This window comes from Oncorhynchus clarkii, chromosome 4 (assembly GCF_045791955.1).
Source record: "Oncorhynchus clarkii lewisi isolate Uvic-CL-2024 chromosome 4, UVic_Ocla_1.0, whole genome shotgun sequence".
Taxonomy (NCBI): Eukaryota; Metazoa; Chordata; class Actinopteri; order Salmoniformes; family Salmonidae; genus Oncorhynchus; species Oncorhynchus clarkii.
In genome coordinates this window covers 72,214,001-72,240,030 of record NC_092150.1, presented here as the reverse complement: position 1 = coordinate 72,240,030, position 26,030 = coordinate 72,214,001, and the positions used below count along the sequence as shown (strand labels likewise).

General features: G+C 44.1%; 1 protein-coding gene across 6 annotated transcripts in view; it reads right to left on the bottom strand.

The window, feature by feature from the left end:
• The window catches only part of LOC139407256 (utrophin), a 334,795-nt gene that overhangs the window by 286,593 nt on the left and 22,172 nt on the right, over window positions 1-26,030 (bottom strand). For 5 of the 6 annotated variants that reach the window (XM_071150879.1, XM_071150876.1, XM_071150878.1 and 2 more), the window contains exons 1-2: window positions 23,150-23,249; window positions 7,684-7,745 (exon numbers count right to left, since the gene is read on the bottom strand). In XM_071150879.1, coding sequence (XP_071006980.1) covers window positions 7,684-7,745; window positions 23,150-23,234 — 147 coding nt within the window. In that variant the 5' untranslated portion in view covers window positions 23,235-23,249. Of the gene's footprint in view, window positions 1-7,683; window positions 7,746-23,149; window positions 23,250-26,030 lie in introns of those variants that run through there. The other variant, XM_071150875.1, reaches the window with a different exon arrangement.

Here is a 26,030-nt window from a genome sequence, read left to right as displayed (position 1 = left end):
AGAGCTAACAAACACAGAGGAGGGAAACACACAGAGCTAACAAACACAGAGGAGAGGAGGGAAACAGAGCTAACACAGAGGAGAGGAGAGAAACACACAGAGCTAACACAGAGGGGAGGAGAGAAACAGAGCTAACAAACACAGAGGGGAGGAGAGAAACACACAGAGCTAACAAACACAGAGGAGAGGAGGGAAACACACAGAGCTAACAAACACAGAGGAGAGGAGGGAAACACACAGAGCTAACAAACACAGAGGAGAGGAGGGAAACACACAGAGCTAACAAACACAGAGGAGAGGAGGGAAACACACAGAGCTAACACAGAGGAGAGAAACACAAAGAGCTAACAGGGGAGAGGAGGGAAACACACAGAGCTAACAAACACAGAGGAAAGGAAACACACAGAGCTAAAACAGAGGAGAGGAGAGAAACACACAGAGCTAACACAGAGGAGAGGAGAGGAACACAGAGATAACACAGAGGAGAGGAGGGAAACACACAGAGCTAACAAACACAGAGGAGAGGATGGAAACACACAGAGCTAACAAACACAGAGGGGAGGAGGGAAACACACAGAGCTAACAAACACAGAGGAGAGGAGGGAAACACACAGAGCTAACACAGAGGAGAGAAACACAAAGAGCTAACAGGGGAGAGGAGGGAAACACACAGAGCTAACAAACACAGAGGAGAGGAGAGAAACACACAGAGCTAACACAGAGGAGAGGAGGGAAACACACAGAGCTAAAACAGAGGAGAGGAGGGAAACACACAGAGCTAAAACAGAGGAGAGGAGAGAAACACACAGAGCTAACACAGAGGAGAGGAGAGGAACACACAGAGCTAACACAGAGGAGAGGAGGGAAACACACAGAGCTAACAAACACAGAGGAGAGGAGGGAAACACACAGAGCTAACAAACACAGAGGAGAGGAGGGAAACACACAGAGCTAACACAGAGGAGAGGAGGGAACACACAGAGCTAACAAACACAGAGGAGAGGAGGGAAACACACAGAGCTAACAAACACAGAGGAGAGGAGGGAAACACACAGAGCTAACAAACACAGAGGAGAGGAGGGAAACACAGAGCTAACACAGAGGAGAGGAGGGAAACACACAGAGCTAACAAAGAGGAGAGGAGGGAAACACACAGAGCTAACAAACACAGAGGAGAGGAGGGAAACACAGAGCTAACACAGAGGAGAGGAGGGAAACACACAGAGCTAACAAACACAGAGGAGAGGAGGGAAACACACAGAGCTAACAAACACAGAGGAGAGGAGGGAAACACACAGAGCTAACAAACACAGAGGAGAGGAGGGAAACACACAGAGCTAACAAACACAGAGGAGAGGGGGGAAACACACAGAGCTATCACAGAGGAGAGGAGGGAAACACAAAGAGCTAACAGAGGATAGGAGGGAAACACAAAGAGCTAACAAACACAGAGGAGAGGAGAGAAACACACAGAGCTAACACAGAGGAGAGGAGGGAAACACACAGAGCTAACACAGAGGAGAGGAGAGAAACACAGAGCTAACAAACACAGAGGAGAGGAGGAAAACACAGAGCTAACACAGAGGAGAGGAGAAAAACACACAGAGCTAACACAGAGGAGAGGAGAGGAACACAGAGCTAACACAGAGGAGAGGAGGGAAACACACAGAGCTAACAAACACAGAGGAGAGGAGGGAAACACACAGAGCTAACAAACACAGAGGAGAGGAGGGAAACACATAGAGCTAACACAGAGGAGAGGAGGGAAACACACAGAGCTAACAAACACAGAGGAGAGGAGGGAAACACAGAGCTAACACAGAGGAGAGGAGGGAAACACACAGAGCTAACAAGCACAGAGGAGAGAAGGGAAACACACATAGCTAACACAGAGGAGAGGAGGGAAACACACAGAGCTAACAAACACAGAGGAGAGTAGGGAAACACAGAGCTAACACAGAGGAGAGGAGGGAAACACACAGAGCTAACAGAGGAGAGGAGGGAAACACACAGAGCTAACAAACACAGAGGAGAGGAGAGAAACACACAGAGCTAACACAGAGGAGAGGAGGGAAACACACAGAGCTAAAACAGAGGAGAGGAGGGAAACACACAGAGCTAAAACAGAGGAGAGGAGAGAAACACACAGAGCTAACACAGAGGAGAGGAGAGGAACACAGAGATAACACAGAGGAGAGGAGGGAAACACACAGAGCTAACAAACACAGAGGAGAGGAGGGAAACACACAGAGCTAACAAACACAGAGGAGAGGAGGGAAACACACAGAGCTAACACAGAGGAGAGGAGGGAACACACAGAGCTAACAAACACAGAGGAGAGGAGGGAAACACACAGAGCTAACAAACACAGAGGAGAGGAGGGAAACACACAGAGCTAACAAACACAGAGGAGAGGAGGGAAACACAGAGCTAACACAGAGGAGAGGAGGGAAACACACAGAGCTAACAAAGAGGAGAGGAGGGAAACACACAGAGCTAACAAACACAGAGGAGAGGAGGGAAACACAGAGCTAACAAACACAGAGGAGAGGAGGGAAACACACAGAGCTAACAAACACAGAGGAGAGGAGGGAAACACACAGAGCTAACAAACACAGAGGAGAGGAGGGAAACACACAGAGCTAACAAACACAGAGGAGAGGAGGGAAACACACAGAGCTAACAAACACAGAGGAGAGGGGGGAAACACACAGAGCTAACACAGAGGAGAGGAGGGAAACACAAAGAGCTAACAGAGGATAGGAGGGAAACACAAAGAGCTAACAAACACAGAGGAGAGGAGAGAAACACACAGAGCTAACACAGAGGAGAGGAGGGAAACACACAGAGCTAACACAGAGGAGAGGAGAGAAACACAGAGCTAACAAACACAGAGGAGAGGAGGAAAACACAGAGCTAACACAGAGGAGAGGAGAGAAACACACAGAGCTAACACAGAGGAGAGGAGAGGAACACAGAGCTAACACAGAGGAGAGGAGGGAAACACACAGAGCTAACAAACACAGAGGAGAGGAGGGAAACACACAGAGCTAACAAACACAGAGGAGAGGAGGGAAACACATAGAGCTAACACAGAGGAGAGGAGGGAAACACACAGAGCTAACAAACACAGAGGAGAGGAGGGAAACACAGAGCTAACACAGAGGAGAGGAGGGAAACACACAGAGCTAACAAACACAGAGGAGAGGAGGGAAACACAGAGCTAACACAGAGGAGAGGAGGGAAACACACAGAGCTAACAGAGGAGAGGAGGTAAATACACAGAGCTAACAGAGGAAACACACAGAGCTAACAAACACAGAGGAGAGGAGGGAAACACACAGAGCTAACAGAGGAGAGGAGGTAAATACACAGAGCTAACAGAGGAAACACACAGAGCTAACAAACACAGAGGAGAGGAGGGAAACACACAGAGCTAACACAGAGGAGAGGAGGGAAACACAAAGAGCTAACAGAGGAGAGGAGGGAAACACAAAGAGCTAACAGAGGATAGGAGGGAAACACAGAGCTAACACAGAGGAGAGGAGGGAAACACAAAGAGCTAACAGAGGAGAGGAGGGAAACACAAAGAGCTAACAGAGGATAGGAGGGAAACACAGAGCTAACAAACACAGAGGAGAGGAGGGAAACACAAAGAGCTAACAGAGGAGAGGAGGGAAACACAAAGAGCTAACAGAGGATAGGAGGGAAACACAGAGCTAACAAACACAGAGGAGAGGAGGGAAACACACAGAGCTAACACAGAGGAGAGGAGGGAAACACAAAGAGCTAACAGAGGATAGGAGGGAAACACAGAGCTAACACAGAGGAGAGGAGGGAAACACAGAGCTAACAGAGGAGAGGAGGGAAACACAAAGAGCTAACAGAGGATAGGAGGGAAACACAGAGCTAACAAACACAGAGGAGAGGAGGGAAACACACAGAGCTAACACAGAGGAGAGGAGGGAAACACAAAGAGCTAACAGAGGATAGGAGGGAAACACAGAGCTAACACAGAGGAGAGGAGGGAAACACAAAGAGCTAACAGAGGATAGGAGGGAAACACAGAGCTAACACAGAGGAGAGGAGGGAAACACAGAGCTAACAGAGGAGAGGAGGGAAACACAGAGCTAACAGAGGATAGGAGGGAAACACAGAGCTAACAGAGGATAGGAGGGAAACACAGAGCTAACAGAGGATAGGAGGGAAACACAGAGCTAACAAACACAGAGGAGAGGAGGGAAACACACAGAGCTAACACAGAGGAGAGGAGGGAAACACACAGAGCTAACACAGAGGAGAGGAGGGAAACACAAAGAGCTAACAGAGGATAGGAGGGAAACACAGAGCTAACACAGAGGAGAGGAGGGAAACACAGAGCGAACAGAGGATAGGAGGGAAACACAGAGCTAACACAGAGGAGAGGAGAGAAACACAGAGCTAACACAGAGGAGAGGAGGGAAACACAGAGCTAACACAGAGGAGAGGAGGGAAACACACAGAGCTAACAAACACAGAGGAGAGGAGGGAAACACAGAGCTAACACAGAGGAGAGGAGGGAAACACACAGAGCTAACAGAGGAGAGGAGGTAAATACACAGAGCTAACAGAGGAAACACACAGAGCTAACAAACACAGAGGAGAGGAGGGAAACACACAGAGCTAACAGAGGAGAGGAGGTAAATACACAGAGCTAACAGAGGAAACACACAGAGCTAACAAACACAGAGGAGAGGAGGGAAACACACAGAGCTAACACAGAGGAGAGGAGGGAAACACAAAGAGCTAACAGAGGAGAGGAGGGAAACACAAAGAGCTAACAGAGGATAGGAGGGAAACACAGAGCTAACACAGAGGAGAGGAGGGAAACACAAAGAGCTAACAGAGGAGAGGAGGGAAACACAAAGAGCTAACAGAGGATAGGAGGGAAACACAGAGCTAACAAACACAGAGGAGAGGAGGGAAACACAAAGAGCTAACAGAGGAGAGGAGGGAAACACAAAGAGCTAACAGAGGATAGGAGGGAAACACAGAGCTAACACAGAGGAGAGGAGGGAAACACAAAGAGCTAACAGAGGAGAGGAGGGAAACACAAAGAGCTAACAGAGGATAGGAGGGAAACACAGAGCTAACAAACACAGAGGAGAGGAGGGAAACACACAGAGCTAACACAGAGGAGAGGAGGGAAACACAAAGAGCTAACAGAGGATAGGAGGGAAACACAGAGCTAACACAGAGGAGAGGAGGGAAACACAGAGCTAACAGAGGAGAGGAGGGAAACACAAAGAGCTAACAGAGGATAGGAGGGAAACACAGAGCTAACAAACACAGAGGAGAGGAGGGAAACACACAGAGCTAACACAGAGGAGAGGAGGGAAACACAGAGCTAACACAGAGGAGAGGAGGGAAACACAAAGAGCTAACAGAGGATAGGAGGGAAACACAGAGCTAACACAGAGGAGAGGAGGGAAACACAGAGCTAACAGAGGAGAGGAGGGAAACACAGAGCTAACAGAGGATAGGAGGGAAACACAGAGCTAACAGAGGATAGGAGGGAAACACAGAGCTAACAGAGGATAGGAGGGAAACACAGAGCTAACAAACACAGAGGAGAGGAGGGAAACACACAGAGCTAACACAGAGGAGAGGAGGGAAACACACAGAGCTAACACAGAGGAGAGGAGGGAAACACAAAGAGCTAACAGAGGATAGGAGGGAAACACAGAGCTAACACAGAGGAGAGGAGGGAAACACAGAGCTAACAGAGGATAGGAGGGAAACACACAGAGCTAACAAACACAGAGGAGAGGAGGGAAACACAGAGCTAACAAACACAGAGGATAGGAGGGAAACACAGAGCTAACACAAAGGAGAGGAGAGAAACACAGAGCTAACACAGAGGAGAGGAGGGAAACACAAAGAGCTAACAGAGGATAGGAGGGAAACACAGAGCTAACAAACACAGAGGAGAGGAGGGAAACACACAGAGCTAACACAGAGGAGAGGAGGGAAACACACAGAGCTAACACAGAGGAGAGGAGGGAAACACAAAGAGCTAACAGAGGATAGGAGGGAAACACAGAGCTAACACAGAGGAGAGGAGGGAAACACAGAGCTAACAGAGGATAGGAGGGAAACACAGAGCTAACACAGAGGAGAGGAGAGAAACACAGAGCTAACACAGAGGAGAGGAGGGAAACACAAAGAGCTAACAGAGGAGAGGAGGGAAACACACAGAGCTAACAAACACAGAGGAGAGGAGGGAAACACAGAGCTAACAAACACAGAGGATAGGAGGGAAACACAGAGCTAACACAGAGGAGAGGAGAGAAACACAGAGCTAACACAGAGGAGAGGAGGGAAACACAAAGAGCTAACAGAGGATAGGAGGGAAACACAGAGCTAACACAGAGGAGAGGAATAATAAAGATGGAGAGAGAGAGAGAGGGGGGGGGAGCTACAGAGAGAAAATGAGAGGGAGAAGGGGGAGAGAGAGGAGAAAGAGAAAGAAATGAGAGCGAATGAGAAAAATAAAAAAACTAGAGTCCATACATGTATTGATGGAAAAATAATTAGTGAAATTGTATAAGCATGTTTAAAATATTTCTGTTAACTACCCTGTGGGAGTGAGGGAACATAGCTAAAACAAGACCACACACACAAGGTCCATTATCAGACTAGCATTAGCGCGCGTTAATGTTAATGGTGTGAAATGGCTAGCTAGTTAACCTTGAAGCAGTTGTTACTCTTGCTCTACAAGGGCCAAGGCTTTTGTGGAGTGATAGGTAACAATGCTTTGTGGCAGACCGAGGGTCCCTGTTTTGAGCCCAGGTTGGGGCGAGGAGAGGGACAGAAGCATCAATGTTACATTAGCATGTTTCTGATTAGCACAGAGAAGATTAACCAGACTCAAGTGAAGACCAATTAATTTATCAAGAAGACAATAGCTAAATCGAGTTAACGAGGAAGCATTTTCCCTGTATACACTGTAATAGGGGAGTCAGCCATGCTAATGTCCTCTTAGTGTTCCGCTAGGCTATCTATTCTTTCCTGCAGTGAATCTGTTATTCTCCTGGGCCTGGGAAGAGAAGGTCAGGGTTAGTGTTCAAAGGGGAAGTTATTAGTCTGAAACAGTCAAACAAAACAGTCTGTTTGGACAGAAATAACCTGCTCACACTACTTCATGCAGCCCGTCTTCAAACTCCTAGCTCAGTTCAGCATCAGTGTTGGAGGTTTCCACAACAATATTTTCTTAGCTGGTGCTGGTGGATTTAACACAAATGATTGGTGGGTTTAACTTAAATTAGTGATGGGTTTAAGTTAAATTAGTGATGGGTTTAAGTTAAATTAGTGATGGGTTTAACTTAAATTAGTGATGGGCTTAAGTTAAATTAGTGATGGGCTTAAGTTAAATTAGTGATGGGCTTAAGTTAAATTAGTGATGGGCTTAAGTTAAATTAGTGATGGGTTTAACTTAAATTAGTGATGGGCTTAAGTTAAATTAGTGATGGGCTTAAGTTAAATTAGTGATGGGTTTAACTTAAATTAGTGATGGGCTTAAGTTAAATTAGTGATGGGTTTAAGTTAAATTAGTGATGGGTTTAACTTAAATTATTGGTGGGTTTAACTGAGCAACCTTTGTGTGAACAGGCTCGGATATAGCCTACCACACTTTGGCATTACCTTGGAGAACTGTGCATTTATCCATTTGGTGAAGGTTTTCTTCTGTACTGCATCGTGCTCATCTGTGAAAGAGAGGAGAGAAAAAGAGACACGGTGAGAAACAGACCTTATTTTTAGTTCCAACCAGAACAAAACATCATGTTGGACCGGTCACTATTCCAACAGGAAAACAGAACAGATAGGTCTGCAACATCAGTCAGCAGAGAGCACATGCAGATCAATTGTGCCACCATTTGAGAACCCCAACTCTGAGACTAGACTCACTGACATGTTATTAGGTGTACCTGCAGGTCTTTGAAACCAGACTAAAAGTCCCATTGTGAGGTGATTGCTGCACTATTTGTGCCAGAGATGAGACCACTAGGAGCTGGATAGAAGATTGATGTAAAGATAATGACCATGTAACCTACTAAAAGGTTGGGAACAAAACAACATGTCAGTCTGGAGAGACAGAGATCCAGAAAGGTGAGACTAACGTCAGAACTCCAAAATAACACTCACGCAATCAGTCACACACACACACACACACACACACACACACACACACACCTCTGCAGAGGAAAAAGCTAAAGCTACATGAAGTTACACACTCACACATCAACTATTTGTAATCACTCCCAAGTGACTCAGTACATCAGAACAAATATTTCACATTCTATTCCTTCTTTCCTCCCCATCTCTCTTGTCTTCTGTTCTCTCCAGCAGGGTTTCTAATAAGGCCTCATTGTGTAGATGGCAGTAGGTCAGGTTTCTAATAAGGTCTCATTGTGTAGAAGGCAGTAGGTCAGGTTTCTAATAAGGTCTCATTGTGTAGAAGGCCGTAGGTCAGGTTTCTAATAAGGTCTCATTGTGTAGAAGGCAGTAGGTCAGGTTTCTAATAAGGCCTCGTTGTGTAGAAGGCAGTAGGTCAGGTTTCTAATAAGGTCTCATTGTGTAGATGGCAGCAGGTCAGGTTTCTAATAAGGTCTCATTGTGTAGATGGCAGCAGGTCAGGTTTCTAATAATGTCTCATTGTGTAGATGGCAGCAGGTCAGGTTTCTAATAAGGTCTCATTGTGTAGATGGCAGCAGGTCAGGTTTCTAATAATGTCTCATTGTGTAGATGGCAGTAGGTCAGGTTTCTAATAAGGTCTCATTGTGTAGAAGGGGAAACTGAATGTATTCAACTGAAAAGTGTCTTCCGCATTTAACCCCACCCCTCTGATTCAGAGAGGTGCGGGGGGGGGCTGCTATAATCAACATCCACGTCTTCGGCGCCTGGGGAACAGGGGCAGAACGACATTTTACCTTGTCAGCACAGGGATTCAATCCAGCAACCTTTGAGTTACTGGCCCAACGTTCTAACCACTAAGCTAACTGCCTGCCAGGTTTTCTACTAAGGTCTCATTGTGTAGTTGTACAAGCAGTATGTCAGGTTATTTTACTTGTTTAATGACTATATTATGTAGTTCCATCCCTACAACCTCAGGGGTCTCTCAACTGTCAACCACAGTGGCACTCAGCTAAAATACGCCCACTACTGTCATAGTCCGCTTCCCTGATCTGTCAGTTAAGTTGGTTCTATCCCACACCTGTCAGTCAGCTGAAAGTTATATTTCAATATAAGCCCCTCATTGAGCTGTCAGTCGTTTCTCAATAATGACCACCACAGGCTGTCTGTCAGAGGAGTTCATTCAACTCAGCTTCTGTCTCTCTGGTCTGTCTGTCTGGTCTGTCTGGTCTGGTCTGTCTGTCTGTCTGTCTGTCTGTGAGAGAAATCATCCTACATTTCCCCCCACCCCAGGCACATCCATGTATTTTGGGTGTTAAACAACATCCATGTATTTGGGTGGAGGAGGAGAACACCAGAGGTCAAAGGTTATGATCACCAGCCTGAAGGGTCGGCAACTCCTTTGTTCAAGATGTGTGGACTGTGTGTGAGCACCGCTGGCTCACAGAGCAGGGGTATAAAGACAGGAATGTGCCCCAGGGAGGTGACTAGGGGAAGAGTGAGATGGGCGCGAGGGTGAGAGGACAGGGGCTAGGGGAGTGGTGAGAGGGTGAGAGGACAGGGGCTAGCGGGAGGATGAGAGGGTGAGAGGTCAGGGGCTAGGGGGAGGATGAGAGGGTGAGAGGTCAGGGAATAGGGGAAGGGTGAGAGGACAGGGGCTAGGGGAGGGTGAGAGGGTAGGGAATAGGGGAAGGGTGAGACGATGAGAGGACAGGGGCTAGGGGGAGGATGAGAGGGTGAGAGGACGGGGCTAGGGGGAAGATGAGAGGGAGAGAGGTCAGGGGCTAGGGGAAGGGTGAGAGGACAGGGACTAGGAGGAGGATGAGAGGACTTCCTTCGACCAGTTGCGCACACTCTGACAGCGTCCGGATTAGTGTCCCACTCCTTGAAACTGGCAGCTCTAGCCTTTAGCTCAGTGCGGACGTTACCTGTAATCCATGGCTTCTGGTTGGGATATGTATGTACGATGAAGCCGATGACTGAGGTGGTAACAGATGTAGCCTAGTTCTTCTGAAATAGGCTACATTTTCTTTATATCATGTTTCATAGACCTGTCTAAAATAAATAATGGATTGATTGTGATGGTGTAGGCTATATTAAATAGATGTATTTGACTTTTTCAAATGTAGCTGTTCAAAAGGTCTGATACAGTGGCTTGCAGGCTATGCGTGGAAGCCAGGAGATGCTAAATGTGTTTATTTTAGTGGTAAATTACCATGAGACCGGCGGTTATTTGCATGACAATCACAGGCTGACAAAATTTCCTCACCGCAGTAAAATTCCACATGACCGTTGAGTCACGGTTATCTCCTCTTATGCTCTCTGGACATGTGTTGGTAGTGTCATGATGCTGGCCTGGGGGTAGGTTTATGACAGTCATAAATACCTCTCCCCCTTTATTCCTCTCTCTACCCTACTTATGTGACTATTGAAAATCCCTTGGTTAACATGGAGATTCTGGGAACACCATATTTTGGTAATCCAACCAGTTGAACATATGTGTTGGTACTTAATGAATATGATGTCAGTTTGGTTGTCATCTGAGACATTCTCATCAATGATAGGATGACATAAACTGTACCGTGGAAAGTCTACACATTATAGTTATCAGATTCACATGGAATTGTTGAGCAATTTAAATGTTTGAATATGAAATTATTTGTGAGGGGATGAAATGTGATTTTAGCTTCTAAAATGTGAGAATTGGGTTTTCATGAGTGAATAAGGCCCGAATCAGTGGCCCGCCCACAGGAACAGACATTGGTTATAAACTATGAACCACGCCCTCCTCTCTCTTCCTATATAAAGCCTTGACGACAATATAACTTCCGGTACAGGGGACATTAAGGCACCGGCCTTGATGTCAGAAGGGTTCAGATAACTACAGAGCAAAGCCAATCTCAGCTACCTAACGAAATTAGCATTGAAGTCCCACGTGAAGAGGACGGTCGACACGTTGAATATGATGAATTTCAACAATACCAGCCAGAATATAGCATGAGCATATAAGCATGGCAACGGGGTATGAACTTTGAACTCTGATTCACTCCAGCCGCCAAGCGTAGACTGGGAAAGGACAGACAGAGTATACCGTCTACCACAACACAACGTTACTACAATGTATCCAATTTACCACCAGAGACATTCTTCCGAGGACAGGAAGATCTCTGTTGGCCAACCCGACCAGCATCTACGACCAGCCTATTGAAGCGAGTAAATATTCATTGCATTTTCCTTTTCCAAATGGGCGGTAATTTAGAATGCATAAGATCCTGTATTTACGATAGAGTAGCTGCCTACTGACCGATAGAGACATCGCTTCTCCCTTTGTTCTTCAGTCTTCCCGCTCTTTCACTCAAACCCAACCCCCATTCTTTGTGTAACCAGCTGTCATATCTGTTCCGTCCGCTAGGGACGTTTTCCTTTATGACATAATTTGTAATCAGGGTGTGATTAGTTAGGTATTTCGTAAATAAATAATTAAACTCAATTTGCTGATTCAACTTGTTAGCCAGGGTTCGTGAAGATATCCAAGAATTTACAACTTTCAGATGAGACTGAAATAAGGTGACGATTAATATTGACTGCTATTGATGTAAATTATTACTAGGTCTTAAAAACCTCTTGTAACTCCCCATTCCGGATACGGGAGAAGTGTCATCAACTGACACTAAGTAGCATAACGCAACAGACAAAACAATCTTACTAGAAAATATTAATATTCACAAGAAATCACAAGTGAAATATATTCAAACACAGCTTAGCCTTTTGTTAATCACCCTGTCATCTCAGATTTTGAAAATATGCTTTACAGCCAAAGCAAGACAAGCATTTGTGTAAGTTTATCGATAGCCTAGCATAGCATTATGCCTAGCTAGCAGCAGGCAATCTGGTCACAAAAATCAGAAAAGCAATCAAATTAAATTGTTTACCTTTGATGAGCTTCGGATGTTTTCACTCACGAGACTCCCAGTTAGATAGCAAATGTTCCTTTTTTCAAAAAATATTATTTTTTTAGCCAAAAATAGCTCCTTTAGTTCTTCACGTTTGGTTGAGAAAACGACCGGAAATTGCGGTCACGACAACGCCGAAAAATATTCAAAATTAGCTCCATAATATCGACAGAAACATGGCCAACGTTTTTTATAATCAATCCTCAAGGTGTTTTTCAAATATCTATTCGATAATATATAAACCGGGACAGAGCTTTTTTCAGTAAGACCGGGTGGAAAAATGGCTACCACTGTCTTTTGCGCGAGAAATACACAAATGAGCCATCAGGTGGACACTGACGCAATGTTGTCACTCAGGCTCATATTTCAAAATAAAAGCCTGAAACTATGTCTTGCGATACTAGACACATTAAGGAAGCCATAGAAATAGGAGTCTCGCTGATATCCCATTCACTGCTCAATAGGGAAGCATAGGAAGGGACTCTTATTTAGAAGCCGCTGCGTTCCTGATTGGATTTTTCTCATTCTTTTGCCTGCAATATCAGTTCTGTTATCCTCACAGACAATACCTTTACAGTTTTGGAAACTTTAGAGTGTTGTCTATCCTAAGCTGTCAATTATATGCATATTCTATTTTCTGGTCCTGAAAAATAGCCCGTTTACTTTGGGAACGTTATTTTTCCAAAAATAAAAAAAATTACCCCTAGATTCAACAAGTTAAGAGTTTATTCAGAAGATAACTGCTCTATAAATATTATTTTGTGGTGCCCCGACTTTCTAGTTAATTACATTTACATGAGGAGCTCAATCAGGTGATATTAATTACAGAGAAAGGATTTTATAGAATAGCATGTCATATCACTTAATCCGGCATAGCCAAAGACACGACAGTAGTAACCAACTCGCTAACTACCATCAGGTCCTAATGGCCTGGTACCCAAGGCTCTATTGTCCCTCCATCAGGTCCTAATGGCCTGGTACTCAGGGCTCTATTGTCCCTCTAACCACTGACATCAACGTAAATGCAATGGTAAAATCACATCAAACACTTATCATCAAAACATTATCGTGCTCTTAAAACTCACCTCACTGTGATTGATCAATTTGAAGAAAGAAGTTCAACAACAGATTGAAACTGAGTGGAAAACATGGTTGTTGTGGATGTTGTTTCAAAGCCTAACACAATGAAATGGACAGTGCTTTCTAAGGTGACGTTATTTCAAAAACACCCTTACACATAGGCCTATATAAGAGCCCAAGCCTGGAAAAATAAGGGAATTAAACTAATGATTGTGCCGTTATACAATACATAGCCTACCTACATGTCTTTTTCCCCTGTCCTTGTTCCTGCCCACTTGACAATGGACCATTCTAAATCAAAACACATTTTATATATTAGTAAAGACGAGGTTAAATTGAGAATAGTCTGATGGGTGAAAATCAGTTGATGAGAGAACAGCTGTGCAGCCTGAGGCAAGGAACAGAGCACAAGCTTTTTCTGCTTCTTTCTCAAATCATCAATAGCAGATAGTCGCTCCATGCAGCCCATATATGTTTTGATTTCTAAGACATTCTAAGGTTTGTTTCATTCACAAATAAAGTTGCCAAATAACTCTATATCTAGCATACAAGACCTGTTTCAAATGATCCCTTTTACATTCAACATGGCCACGTCATAGCACACACTGGGAATGGGAAAAATATCCTTTCTATTTTATTAAGCTAAGTTCAATTAAATTCTTCTTACTATAAAATCATATAATATCAAGGGACTTATGAGCATATCTTGTCAGCTAAATGAACTAGCGTACAGCCTATGGCAGGGAGCATAGCCAGATAACTGTTCTTCTGCATGACAATAACCGTCTGACAAATTGTAATGACTGCCACAGCCCAAATCTGTCCACCTAGAAATGAGCTATATACCTGCTATTGAATGGATGTGGGGCAGCTGAGCAGTGTGTATTAATCAAACACTCCCGTTGGAGTATGCATCAGTCATCATATTACACACACTCCCTGTAACATATACACACTAGTATACAATTGGACACTAAACCAGTGAAACCAGACTGATGGTAAGAACACACACACGGCTATCCGCTCTGAGAGGAAAGGCCTTCTTCCAATCTGCCTGCCAGTGAAACAGGAAGTAGTGATTACATCAGGAAGACAAGTCCCACAGGACTCCTCTTACAGCTCACTGATCTGATAGCTAATGACCCAAAGCACTGCAGGGAACACACACACAGAGGTGGGGACTGGGGACGGTCTTCTCTCTCTCACACTCACACTCACACTCACACTCACACACACACACACACACACACACACACACACACACACACACACACACACACACACACACACACACACACACACACACACACACACACACACACACACACACACACACACACACACACACACACACACACACACACACACACACACACACACACACACACACACACCTCTGCAGAGGAAAAAGCTAAAGCTACATGAAGTTACACACTCACACATCAACTAACACACAACACACAGCTTAGAAAAGTAATCTCAGAGAGGCCCGCTCCTGAGCTTCCATCAGCAGCAAATATTAATTTAAAAAGGGAAATGAAGGTGTTCATGCAAGAAATGTTGTCCCGAATCGCATCAAATCGTTACCCTAATCAAAACTAATTGCACCGATTTGTTTCAAACTAAAACATATCGTCCCTGTACCGTATCAAAGCCCTTGTATCTAGATTAGAGGTCGACCGATTGGAGGACCAAAAAAAGCCGATACCGATTAAATCGGCCAATTTTTTTATTTGTAATAATGACAATTACAACAATACTGAATTAACACTTATTTTAACTTAATATAAAACATCAATACAATCCATTTAGCCTCAAATAAATAATGAAACATGTTCAATTTGGTTTAAATAATGCAAAAACAAAGTGTTGGAGAAGAAAGTAATATGTGCCATGTAAAAAAGCTAACGTTTCAGTTCCTTACTCAGAACATGAGAACATATGAAAGTTGGTGGTTCCTTTTAACATGAGACTTCAATATTCCAAGGTAAGAGGTTTTAGGTTGTAGTTAATGTAGTATTTATAGGACTATTTCTCTCTATACCATTTGTATTTCATATACCTTTGACTATTGGATGTTCTTATAGGCACTATAATATTGCCAGTGTAACAGTATAGCTTCTGTCCCCCTCCTCGCCCCTACCTGGGCTCGAACCAGGAACACATCGACAACAGCCACACTCGAAGCATCGTTACCCATCTTTCCACAAAAGCCGCGGCCCTTGCAGCGCAAGGGGAATAACTACTCCAAATCTAAAAGCGAGTGACGTTTGAAACAGTATTAGCGCACACCCAGCTAACTAGCTAGCCATTTCACATTGGTTACACCAGCCATTAGGCTGATAGGCTTGAAGTCATAAACAGCGCTGTGCTTGCGAAGAGCTGCTGGCAAAACACACAAAAGTGCTGTTTGAATGAATGATTACGGGCCTGCTGCTTCTCAGTCAGACTGCTCTATCAAATCAGACTTAATTATAACATAATAACACACAGAAATACGAGCCTTTGGTCATTAATATGATCAAATCCGGAAACTATAATTTCGAAAACAAAACGTTTATTATTTCAGTGAAATACGGAACCTTTCGGTATTTCATCTAACGGGTGGCATCCCTAAGTCTAAATATTCTTGTTACATTGCACAACCTTCAATGTTATGTCATAATTACGTAAAAATCTGGCAAATTAGTTCGCAATGAGCCAGGCAGCCCAAACTTGCATATACCCTGACTCTGCGTGCAATGAACGCAAGAGAAATGACACAATTTCACCTGGTTAATATGGCCTGCTAAACTGGATTAGTAGTTATAACTAGTGATTATGATTGTTTGTTTTTTAGAAGATTAGTTTAATGCTAGCTAGCAATTTACCTTGGCTTCTACTGCATTCGCGTAACAGGCAGATTACTCGTGGAGTGCAATGGTTAGAGCGTTCGACTAGTTAACTGTGCGGTTGCAAGATTGGAACCCCTGAGCTGACAAGGTGAAAATCTGTCGTTCTGCCCCTGAACAAGGCAGTTAACCCACAGCTCCTAGGCAGTCATTGAAAATAAGAATGTGTTCTTAACGGACTTGCCTAGTTAAATAAAAGGTATACATTTTTTTTTACAAAAATTAAATTTAAAAAATAATCGGAAATTGGTTCCCAAAAATACCAATTTCCGATTGTTATGAAAACTTGAAATCGGCCCTAATTAAATCGGCCATTCCGATTAATCGGTCGACCTCTAATATAGATGCGTATCGAATCGTTCATGAAGGAGAGACACAGACATAACATACAGTGTGTGTGTGACGATGCAACACAAACCAAAACAGTCCAGTCACTCTTTCTCTGGTCATTTTCAGTTAAGAGCGTAACCGAAAGGTCGCTGGTTTGAATCCCTGAGCCGACTAAGTGAAAAATCTATCGATGTCCCCTTGAGCAAGGCAGTTAAGCATAATTGCTCCTGTAAGTTGCTCTGGTTAAGAGTGTCTGCTAAATGACTAAAATGTAAATATACAATTCAAGACATGATGGAGAGGAGCGTAACAAGGGCTGAAATACAGAGACCTACAACCAAATAGGACATACAGTGGGGCAAAAAAGTATTTAGTCAGCCACCAATTGTGCAAGTTCTCCCACTTAAAAAGATGAGAGAGGCCTGTAATTTTCATCATAGGTACACTTCAACTATGACAGACAAAATGAGAAGAGAAAAAAAAAATCAGGAAATCACATTGTAGGATTTTTTATGAATTTATTTGCAAATTATGGTGGAAAATAAGTATTTGGTCACCTACAAACAAGCAACATTTCTGGCTCTCACAGACCTGTAACTTCTTCTTTAAGAGGCTCCCCTGTCCTCCACTTGTTACCTGTATTCATGGCACCTGTTTGAACTTGTTATCAGTATAAAAGACACCTGTCCACAACCTCAAACAGTCACACTCCAAACACCACTATGGCCAAGACCAAAGAGCTGTCAAAGGACACCAGAAACAAAATTGTAGGCCTGCACCAGGCTGGGAAGACTGAATCTGCAATAGGTAAGCAGCTTGGTTTGAAGAAATCAACTGTGGGAGCAATTATTAGGAAATGGAAGACATACAAGACCACTGATAATCTCCCTCGATCTGGGGCTCCATGTCATATGGTCAGATGAAACCAAAATATAACTTTTTGGTAAAAACTCAACTCGTCGTGTTTGGAGGACAAAGAATGCTGAGTTGCATCCAAAGAACACCATACCTACTGTGAAGCATGGGGGTGGAAACATCATGCTTTGGGGCTGTTTTTCTGCAAAGGGACCAGGACGACTGATCCGTGTAAAGGAAAGAATGAATGGGGCCATGTATCGTGAGATTTTGAGTGAAAACCTCCTTCCATCAGCAAGGGCATTGAAGATGAAACGTGGCTGGGTCTTTCAGCATGACAATGATCCCAAACACACCGCCCGGGAAACGAAGGAGTGGCTTCATAAGAAGCATTTCAAGGTCCTGGAGTGGCTTAGTCAGTCTCCAGATCTCAACCCCATAGAAAATCTTTGGAGGGAGTTGAAAGTCTGTGTTGCCCAGCAACAGCCCCAAAACATCAATGCTCTAGAGGAGATCTACATGGAGGAATGGGCCAAAATACCAGCAACCGTGTGTGAAAACCTTGTGAAGACTTACAGAAAACGTTTGACCTCTGTCATTGCCAACAAAGGGTATATAACAAAGTATTGAGAGAAACTTTTGTTATTGACCAAATACTTATTTTCCACCATAATTTGCAAATAAATTCATAAAAAATCCTACAATGTGATTTTCTGGATTTTTTTTCTCATTTTGTCTGTCATAGTTGAAGTGTACCTATGATGAAAATTACAGGCCTCTCTCATCTTTTTAAGTGGGAGAACTTGCACAATTGGTGGCTGACTAAATACTTTTTTGCCCCACTGTAGTTTCCATGGCAGCAACACTCACATCAACACAAGGAGCCCTGGGAACAGGGAAAACAGAGAGGACATCATTTCTGATGATTCCTTCTTTATCTCACTGTAGGTTAAGCACAGCCAGGACTGTTTTAGACCAGAGGGAATTCCATCAACAACCTGAAATGTGTCTACAGTAGTGCTGTCAGAGCTGATCAGTTAACTCAAGTTAACGTTTTGTAATTTTAGTGTTGAAAGGTATTCGAAATACACTGCAAACATCCTAAATCCATAATCTATCAAACTAAACATAGCAATGTGAGGTCAAAACAAGTTGACATTGTGGTTAAAGAACGTGTGCTTTATCGATTTAACAGATTTGACTTATCGTTACTTTGGGCAAAATCAAGACGGCAAATATTTCTGTAATGCTTTTTGTATAAAAATCTTTAAATTACAGCTCCATTTGAGCAAATTCTGAATTTGCGATGAATCATGATTAATCACAGCAAATCTTGCAATGAACTTGATCAATGTTTTAATTGTTTGACAGCACTAGCCAATAGACTAAACAGTGTAGGCAACTTTTTGTATGAGGTTGAGTGGCATTTGAACCATTTAAGGCTTTCAGTACAGTTCAGTGTAAATTCTATGCTTCTCCCAGGTCTTGTGTCATTGGGCACTAAACCAGTCCCTTGTGTCTAAGCCGTGAAGAGAAACCCTTTCTAACAGAAGACTACGTCATAAAAGGTACCGTCCCTCCCGGGTAAACTTCACCTTGTAAAGTTTTAAAAACAACACAGCTGTTAGGACATCTATCCATCAGTCTAGCTCCACCCCTGACCTGACCTGTGTACAACTGACCCTAACAGAGGGCTCAATGGGTGGTATGCCCCATGTATGCCCAACAACCACATACAACGCTGACGCAGACGGGCACAAAGAACGCTCGCACACGCACACTGCATCTGCATATAAGATGTTATTGTTTAACTAACTATCAATCATCGTTTGCACGGACAAATGATGATGCACTATGCACGGACTCTTCAATCCATGCCTCAGTACATCATCCACACACAGACACACAAACATACAGACACACAAACATACAGACACACAAACATACAGACACACACGCTCCCCTTGTCCCCCTGTTCACAGCTCAACGGTGTTATATTTTGACTTTGTGGGACGTGTGGAATGTATAGCATTCCCATCATTTCCCACGCATTCCACCCCCACCAACCAGACACTTGCCCAAGCTTGCCCGACCCAGAACTGTCGATGCTCCGCTGCCGGGATTGGGGAATTTGTAGGGAAAACACTCCTTGTGTCCGGGAAGATTAACCGATATCCCCACTTAGTCCTTTTCAAAAACACCCCTGTGTGTGTAGATGAGGAGGTAGGTATGGTGTAATTTACAGGTGAGAAGGTTTCTCCTGACACACAGCAGAATGAGAAACTCTCTGGCTGCTGAAAGTATTCCATCTCAAAACCACAAAAGCAACAACTGACTATGTTAAAAATACAGTTGAAGTCGGAAGTTTACATACACCTTAGGGAAATACATTTAAACACAGTAAAAATTCCCTGTCTTAGGTCAGTTAGGATCACCACTTTATTTTAAGAATGTGAAATGTCAGAATAATAGTAGAGAATGATTTATTTCAGCTTTTATTTCTTTCATCACATTACCAGTGGGTCAGAAGTTTACATACACTCAATTCGTATTTGGTAGCATTGCCTTTAAATTGTCTTAACTTGGGTCAAATGTTTTGGGTAGCCTTCCACAATAAGTTGGGTGAATTTTGGCCCATTCCTCCTGACAGAGCTGGTGTAACTTAGTCAGGTTTGTAGGTCTCCTTGCTCACACACGCTTTTTCAGTTCTGCCCACAAATTTTCTATGGGATTGAGGTCAGGGCTTTGTGATGGCCACTCCAATACCTTGACTTTGTTGTCCTTAAGCCATTTTGCCACAACTTTGGAAGTATGCTTTGGGTCATTGTCTATTTGGAAGACCCATTTGCTACCAAGCTTTAACTTCCCGACTGATGTCTTGAGATGTTGCTTCAATATATCCACATAATTTTATCACTTCATGATACCATCTATTTTGTGAAGTGCACCAGTTCCTCTTGCAGCAAAGCACCCCCAAAACATGATACTGCCACCCCCGTGCTTCACGGTTGGGATGGTGTTCTTCGGCTTGCAAGCCTCACCCGTTTTCCTCCAAACATAAAGATTGTCATTTTGGCCAGACAATTCTATTTTTGTTTCATCAGACCAGAGGACATTTCTCCAAAAAGTAGGATCTTTGTCCCCATGTGCAGTTGCAAACCGTAGTCTGGCTTTTCATGGCGGTATTGGAGCAGTGGCTCTTCCTTGCTGAGCGGCCTTTCAGGTTATGTGGATATAGGACTCGTTTTACTGTGGATATAGATACTTTTGTACTTGTTTCCTCCAGCATCGTCACTAGGTCCTTCACTGTTGTTCTGGGATTGATGTGCACTTTTCGTACCAAAGTACATTCATTTCTAGGAGACAGAACGCGTCTCCTTCCTGAGTGGTATGACGGCTGCGTGGTCCCAAGGTGTTTATACTTGCGTATTATTGTTTGTACAGATGAACGTGGTACCTTCAGGCGTTTGGAAATTTCTCCCAAGGATGAACCAGAAGTCTTCAATTTTGTTTCTGAGGTCTTGGCTGATTTCCTTTTGATTTTCCCATGATGTCAAGCAAAGAGGCACTGAGTTTGAAGGTAGGCCTTGAAATACATCCACAGGTACACCTCCAATTGACTCAAATGATGTCAATTAGCCTATCAGAAGCTTCTAAAGCGATTACATCATTTTCTGGAATTTTCCAAGCTGTTTAAAGGCACAGTCAACTTAGTGTATGTTAACTTCTGACCAACTACAGTGAATTATAAGTGAAATACTCTGTCTGTAAACAATTGTTGTAAAATTACTTGTGTCGTGCAAAGTAGATGTTAACAAATTATAGTTTTGGCAAGTTGGTTAGGACAAGAAATTGTCAAGTGGTTGAAAAACTAATTTTAATGACTCCAACCTAAGTGTATGTAAACTTCCGACTTCAACTGTATATATTTCAAAATAAAGGTTGCAAGGCAAGCAATTATGAAGAAGAATCAAATCATCATGTCTAACCACAATATGAAATCAGAGGTGCAAAGTAAAGTTCAATGCACACAAAAGGTCCATTGAGTGAAACTATGCAATTGTCACGCTATACTATTGAATATGCTGAATCCCCTTATGTAAAGGCGAGAGCACACACACACACACACACACACACACACACACACACACACACACACACACACACACAGAATGAACAGCTGCGTTGAGATCTCTGCAGCAGCAGCTGCGTCACACTTTCGTAAACAGGTGTGTAACCCACCTAAGACACAGACTCACTAAACCACCTAAGACACAGACTCACTAAACCACCTAAGCCAATCTATCCAACTATCCTGAAGTGCCCAACCACAGAGTGAATGACAGCTCCATGTCACAGGTTGTCTATCTACAGTAAAACTACACCTGTGTGTCACTGACCTGTGTCTACCTGGTTCTATGTCACCTGGTTGAGAGTCCTACCTCTGAGCTTGAGACCACGCTCCGCCATCTCTCCCACTATGCCTTCCGCCATCTCTCCCAAATACGAGAGACAAAAACATTAAAAAGAAGAAAAACACTCCAGGAATGGAGCTCACATTCCTCTCTCTCTCTCCTGACTGTAGTTTCTTGAACAGAGGAGAGGGAGAATAACAGAAGAATGCAGGGGAGGGGGGCCAGGGGCAGAGGGTGAGAGGAGGGGTGAGAGGGAAGGAAAGGGGGGATACTACCAATGAGAGAGAGAGGAGCAGAGAGCAAGGCAGGGCCAGGGTGTGGTGGGCAGTGCACTGTGGGATACACTGTGCTCCGCTGAAGGAACACACAGCGTTCTCTGTCTAAACCCTGTCCCAGCATGCAACAGGGGGCAGAGGCCTCTTACGTTACGGAGGGAGACAGTGATGAGAGAAGAGAGAGAGAAAGAGAGAGAGAGAAAGAGAGAGAGAGAAAGAGAAAGAGAAAGAAAGAGAAAGAGAGAAAGAGAGAGAGAAAGAGAGAGAGAGAGAAAGAGAGGGAGAGAGAGAGAAACCTGTAAACCTAACACTCACAGCTTAGACACAACATTGGAAAGAAGAGGGCCAGATAAGGTTAGGATGGAGCCGAGGACTTGGATGGGTTACCGGTTATCTGTCTAACACAACACAAGACAGCACAGCAGCCAGCAGGGCTGCTACATCTCCAACATCAAACCATGGAAGAATGTCAAATATCAGATACACAGCCACAGTCCTATCAGACACAGTGAAAGACTGCAGAAGACAGGCCGAGAAAACTTATGCAGAAACAAAACCCACTTTTCTGTTGTTCTCTATAGTCTAGATCGAGGGATAACCCCAACACAACACAGTGAGAACATCCCCAGAACCAAACAGAGAAATAATGATATCTGCCACGGTTGGCTGGGAGCACTTGACCATGTAGTTCAACCGTACAGAGGTGCTGGTATTGCCCTGGAGGAATGTGAAGTATATCAAAACACACACACACACACACACACACACGCACACACACACACACGCGCGCACACACACATGGCCAGACACACAAAAACCCACACCACGCTCACACATGGCCAGACACAAACCCACACATCACCATGCACACAAAAAAACACAGTGCTATTTGTTTTTACGTGATGCTGGAATAAAGTTCGTCAAAATTACACAAATTTACTTTAAAGATACTTAAACTTGCTCATCAAATTCAACCCTAAAAATGAACATGAATATTCTGTGGGGGAAAAACGTTTACACGCTGTAGAGGAAGCCAGCAACGACTAATCTGTACTGTACTGTCGATTAGACAGAGACAGAGACGGAGACAGAGTGAAAGCAATTCTAGCCTCTTTACTATTTTCTTTAGTTGAAACAGGAAACGAAGAGAGCTCTGCTATTTATCCTGTACTACTCACCCAGAACAAGAGACACTCTCTCCTGCTTCCTCCTCTGTCTGGAAGCACTGCGCCTTCTCCAAGGCAGCCACTTACTCAAATTCATGATGGAGAGAACATATAAGAGAGAAAGAAACGAAAACAACAAACACGGAAGAGGAAGACAAGTAGTGGCACTGGCAGTCTGAGGAAGTGGACGTTTGAGGGCTGCTTGCTGAGCATGCTGGGTATGTTTACTTGGATTGATGGTAAGGTGTACTCTTATGTCACACACACTACAGCAGGGGTGTGAGAAGAGGGCGATGGGGAGAGAGGGAGGTGAGGAAGGCACAAGGCCAGCTTGTCAAACAAGAGAAGTGTGACTTCCTGTCAAAGTGACAGATATAGTGTGTGTGTGTGTGCGTGCGTGTGCATGCGTGTGTGTGTGTGTGTGTCAGGGGCAGTGTTACATCACAATTACAAAAAGGGAGAATCCTCCACTAGCCTAAACACAGCCACACTGCAGCCCCCCACCCCCACCCCCCAGCGGGTGGTCAGCTCACATCCTGTTACACGTGAGACTGAGACAGCAGATCAACATGACCAAAAGATGACTCGTAACACACACCAAGAGAGAGAAACCCTCTGATACCCCTCTCTCTCTTAAACCCTGTATACTACCTTTATACAGTACTGGAAACAGAGAGATGACATATGACGAAGTCTTTGACAAACATTGTTCCCTTGACTCATCCCCCCCATCGCTGCCAGAGAGAGGAGAGGAAAGAAAGTCAATTTGGCCACTAATGACTAAACCTCTCTACAATGAGGAACAACTGGACCTACATCCATCCCCTCCCACGAGAAATGAGAGGGAGAGAGAGAACAGAGAGAACAGAGAGAGGGGAGGAGGGGTTTGTTTGGTGTGTTTTGTTTTCACTCTTCCTTTCTCCCACGAGGAGGAAATGGAAAAGGATTACAAGCCTGGTCAGTCCCGTGACTAACTTCCCTCTGAGTCAGATTGCATTAGCACCACTTCCTTCCATAAAGGATCAGACCAGCTGGGGTTAGGACAGGGCTGGGCTAGACAGAACCCTAATATACAGTCTAGGACAGAACTGAGTTGGGTTTGGGTTGGGTGGGGCTGGATTTGGTATGGACTGAAATAATCTGAGAATCAGAGGGACTTTCCACTGAGCTACACTCCCCTGCATTTGTATTTGGACAGTGAAGCTAACATTTTAAATGTGGCTCTATACTTCATCACTTTGGATTTGAGATCAAACGTTTCATATGAGGCTACAGTATAGAATGTCACCTTTATTTGAGGGTATTTTCCTACATATCTGTTATGCCGTATATAAATGAAAGCACAATGTGTATCTAGTCCCCCCATTTGAAGTTGTCATAAGTATTTGGACAAATTCACTAAGAGTGGTCCCATATTTGGTCCCATATTCCTTGCACTCAATCACTACAATCTCTTGACTACAATCTTGTTGGGTGCATTTGAAGTTTGTTTTGGGCTATGTTTTGCTAAATAGGGCACTGCGTGGTTTAGATGTACTGGGCCGTACGCACTACCTTCTGTAGTGTCTTGTGGTCGAAGGCTGAGCAGTTGCCATAACAAGCAGTGGTGCAACCAGTCAGGATTATCTCGATGGTGTTGCTGTAGAACTTTTTGCTGTTGTTTACAAATATACACAGACCGCCACCCTTTGTCTTAACGGAGGCAGCTGTTCTATCTTGCAGACCCCAAAAACCCTGCCAGCTGTGTTATACATGTCATCTTTCAGCCACCACTCGGTGAAACATAAGATATTACAGTTACAGCAGACACGCTTCTTACTTCCAGCTTCTTGGTTACAGCAGATACGCGGCAGGTAGCCTAGTGGTTAAGAGCGTTGGGCCAGTAACCAAAAGGTTGTTGGTTCGAATCCCTGAGCTGCTCCTGTAAGTCTGTGACCAACAGAAACATATCTGTCTTCCCAGTCATGCGAAATCCATAGATCAGGGCCTAATGAATTTATTTGAATTGATTGATTTCCCTATATGAACTGTAACTCTTTGAAATTGATGTGTGTTGCCTTTTATATATTTGTTCAGTGTAATTGTGTGAACATTCGGTAATGCTGTATACCCCACAGTATGGTACAGAAACAATATGACAGTATAGTACAGTACATCTGGATACCACCCAACTCTAACACACACACACACACACACACACACACAAGCCGGGCGGGCTGAGAAGGAACAGAAGAGTCAATGGTGGGGCCCACGTCTCAGAGAACTCAGGCCACAGAGACAAACACTCCATAGAAATCTCCCAGAATGCCACAGGCCCACGCCCTCGTGCTGTATGTGCTGAACTAGGGAGGAGGCCTCTGTCTCTGAGCAAAAGCCCTACTTCCACTATTTTAATCCCTCATTCCTTCCTTCACTCACTCTCACCATCCCAAAACTCTCTCCTTGATTCACACTTTCCATCTGAAAGCCTCACTCACTCCTTCACTAACACACTCTTTAATTCCTTCACTCATAGCTCTATTTCGTTTTGTGTTGCACTTGCCTGCAAAGAGAAAGACACCCTAACATTAAAGATGTCAAAAAGGATTTAGGCACTCTAACACTCCCTTCTCCAACCCCTCTCCTACCCACAATGGCCTCTGATAAATGGCCACCGCAGAAACGGTTGCCAGGAAACCGCATGCAACCCCCCCCCCCCCCCCTGCTTTCATCTCAGACAACCAGTAAAGGTGTCTCTAGTATTTGTTATTATGCCAGTAGCCTTCTGTCTAGCTTCTCTTCACTATGTCTGTCTATTGTCAGAAATTCAAAAGACGTCCACACAGCGGCAGAAGCCACAAATCACCACAGTGCCCTGAAATATTGTTCGGTGACATAATAAGAAGCTACAGTT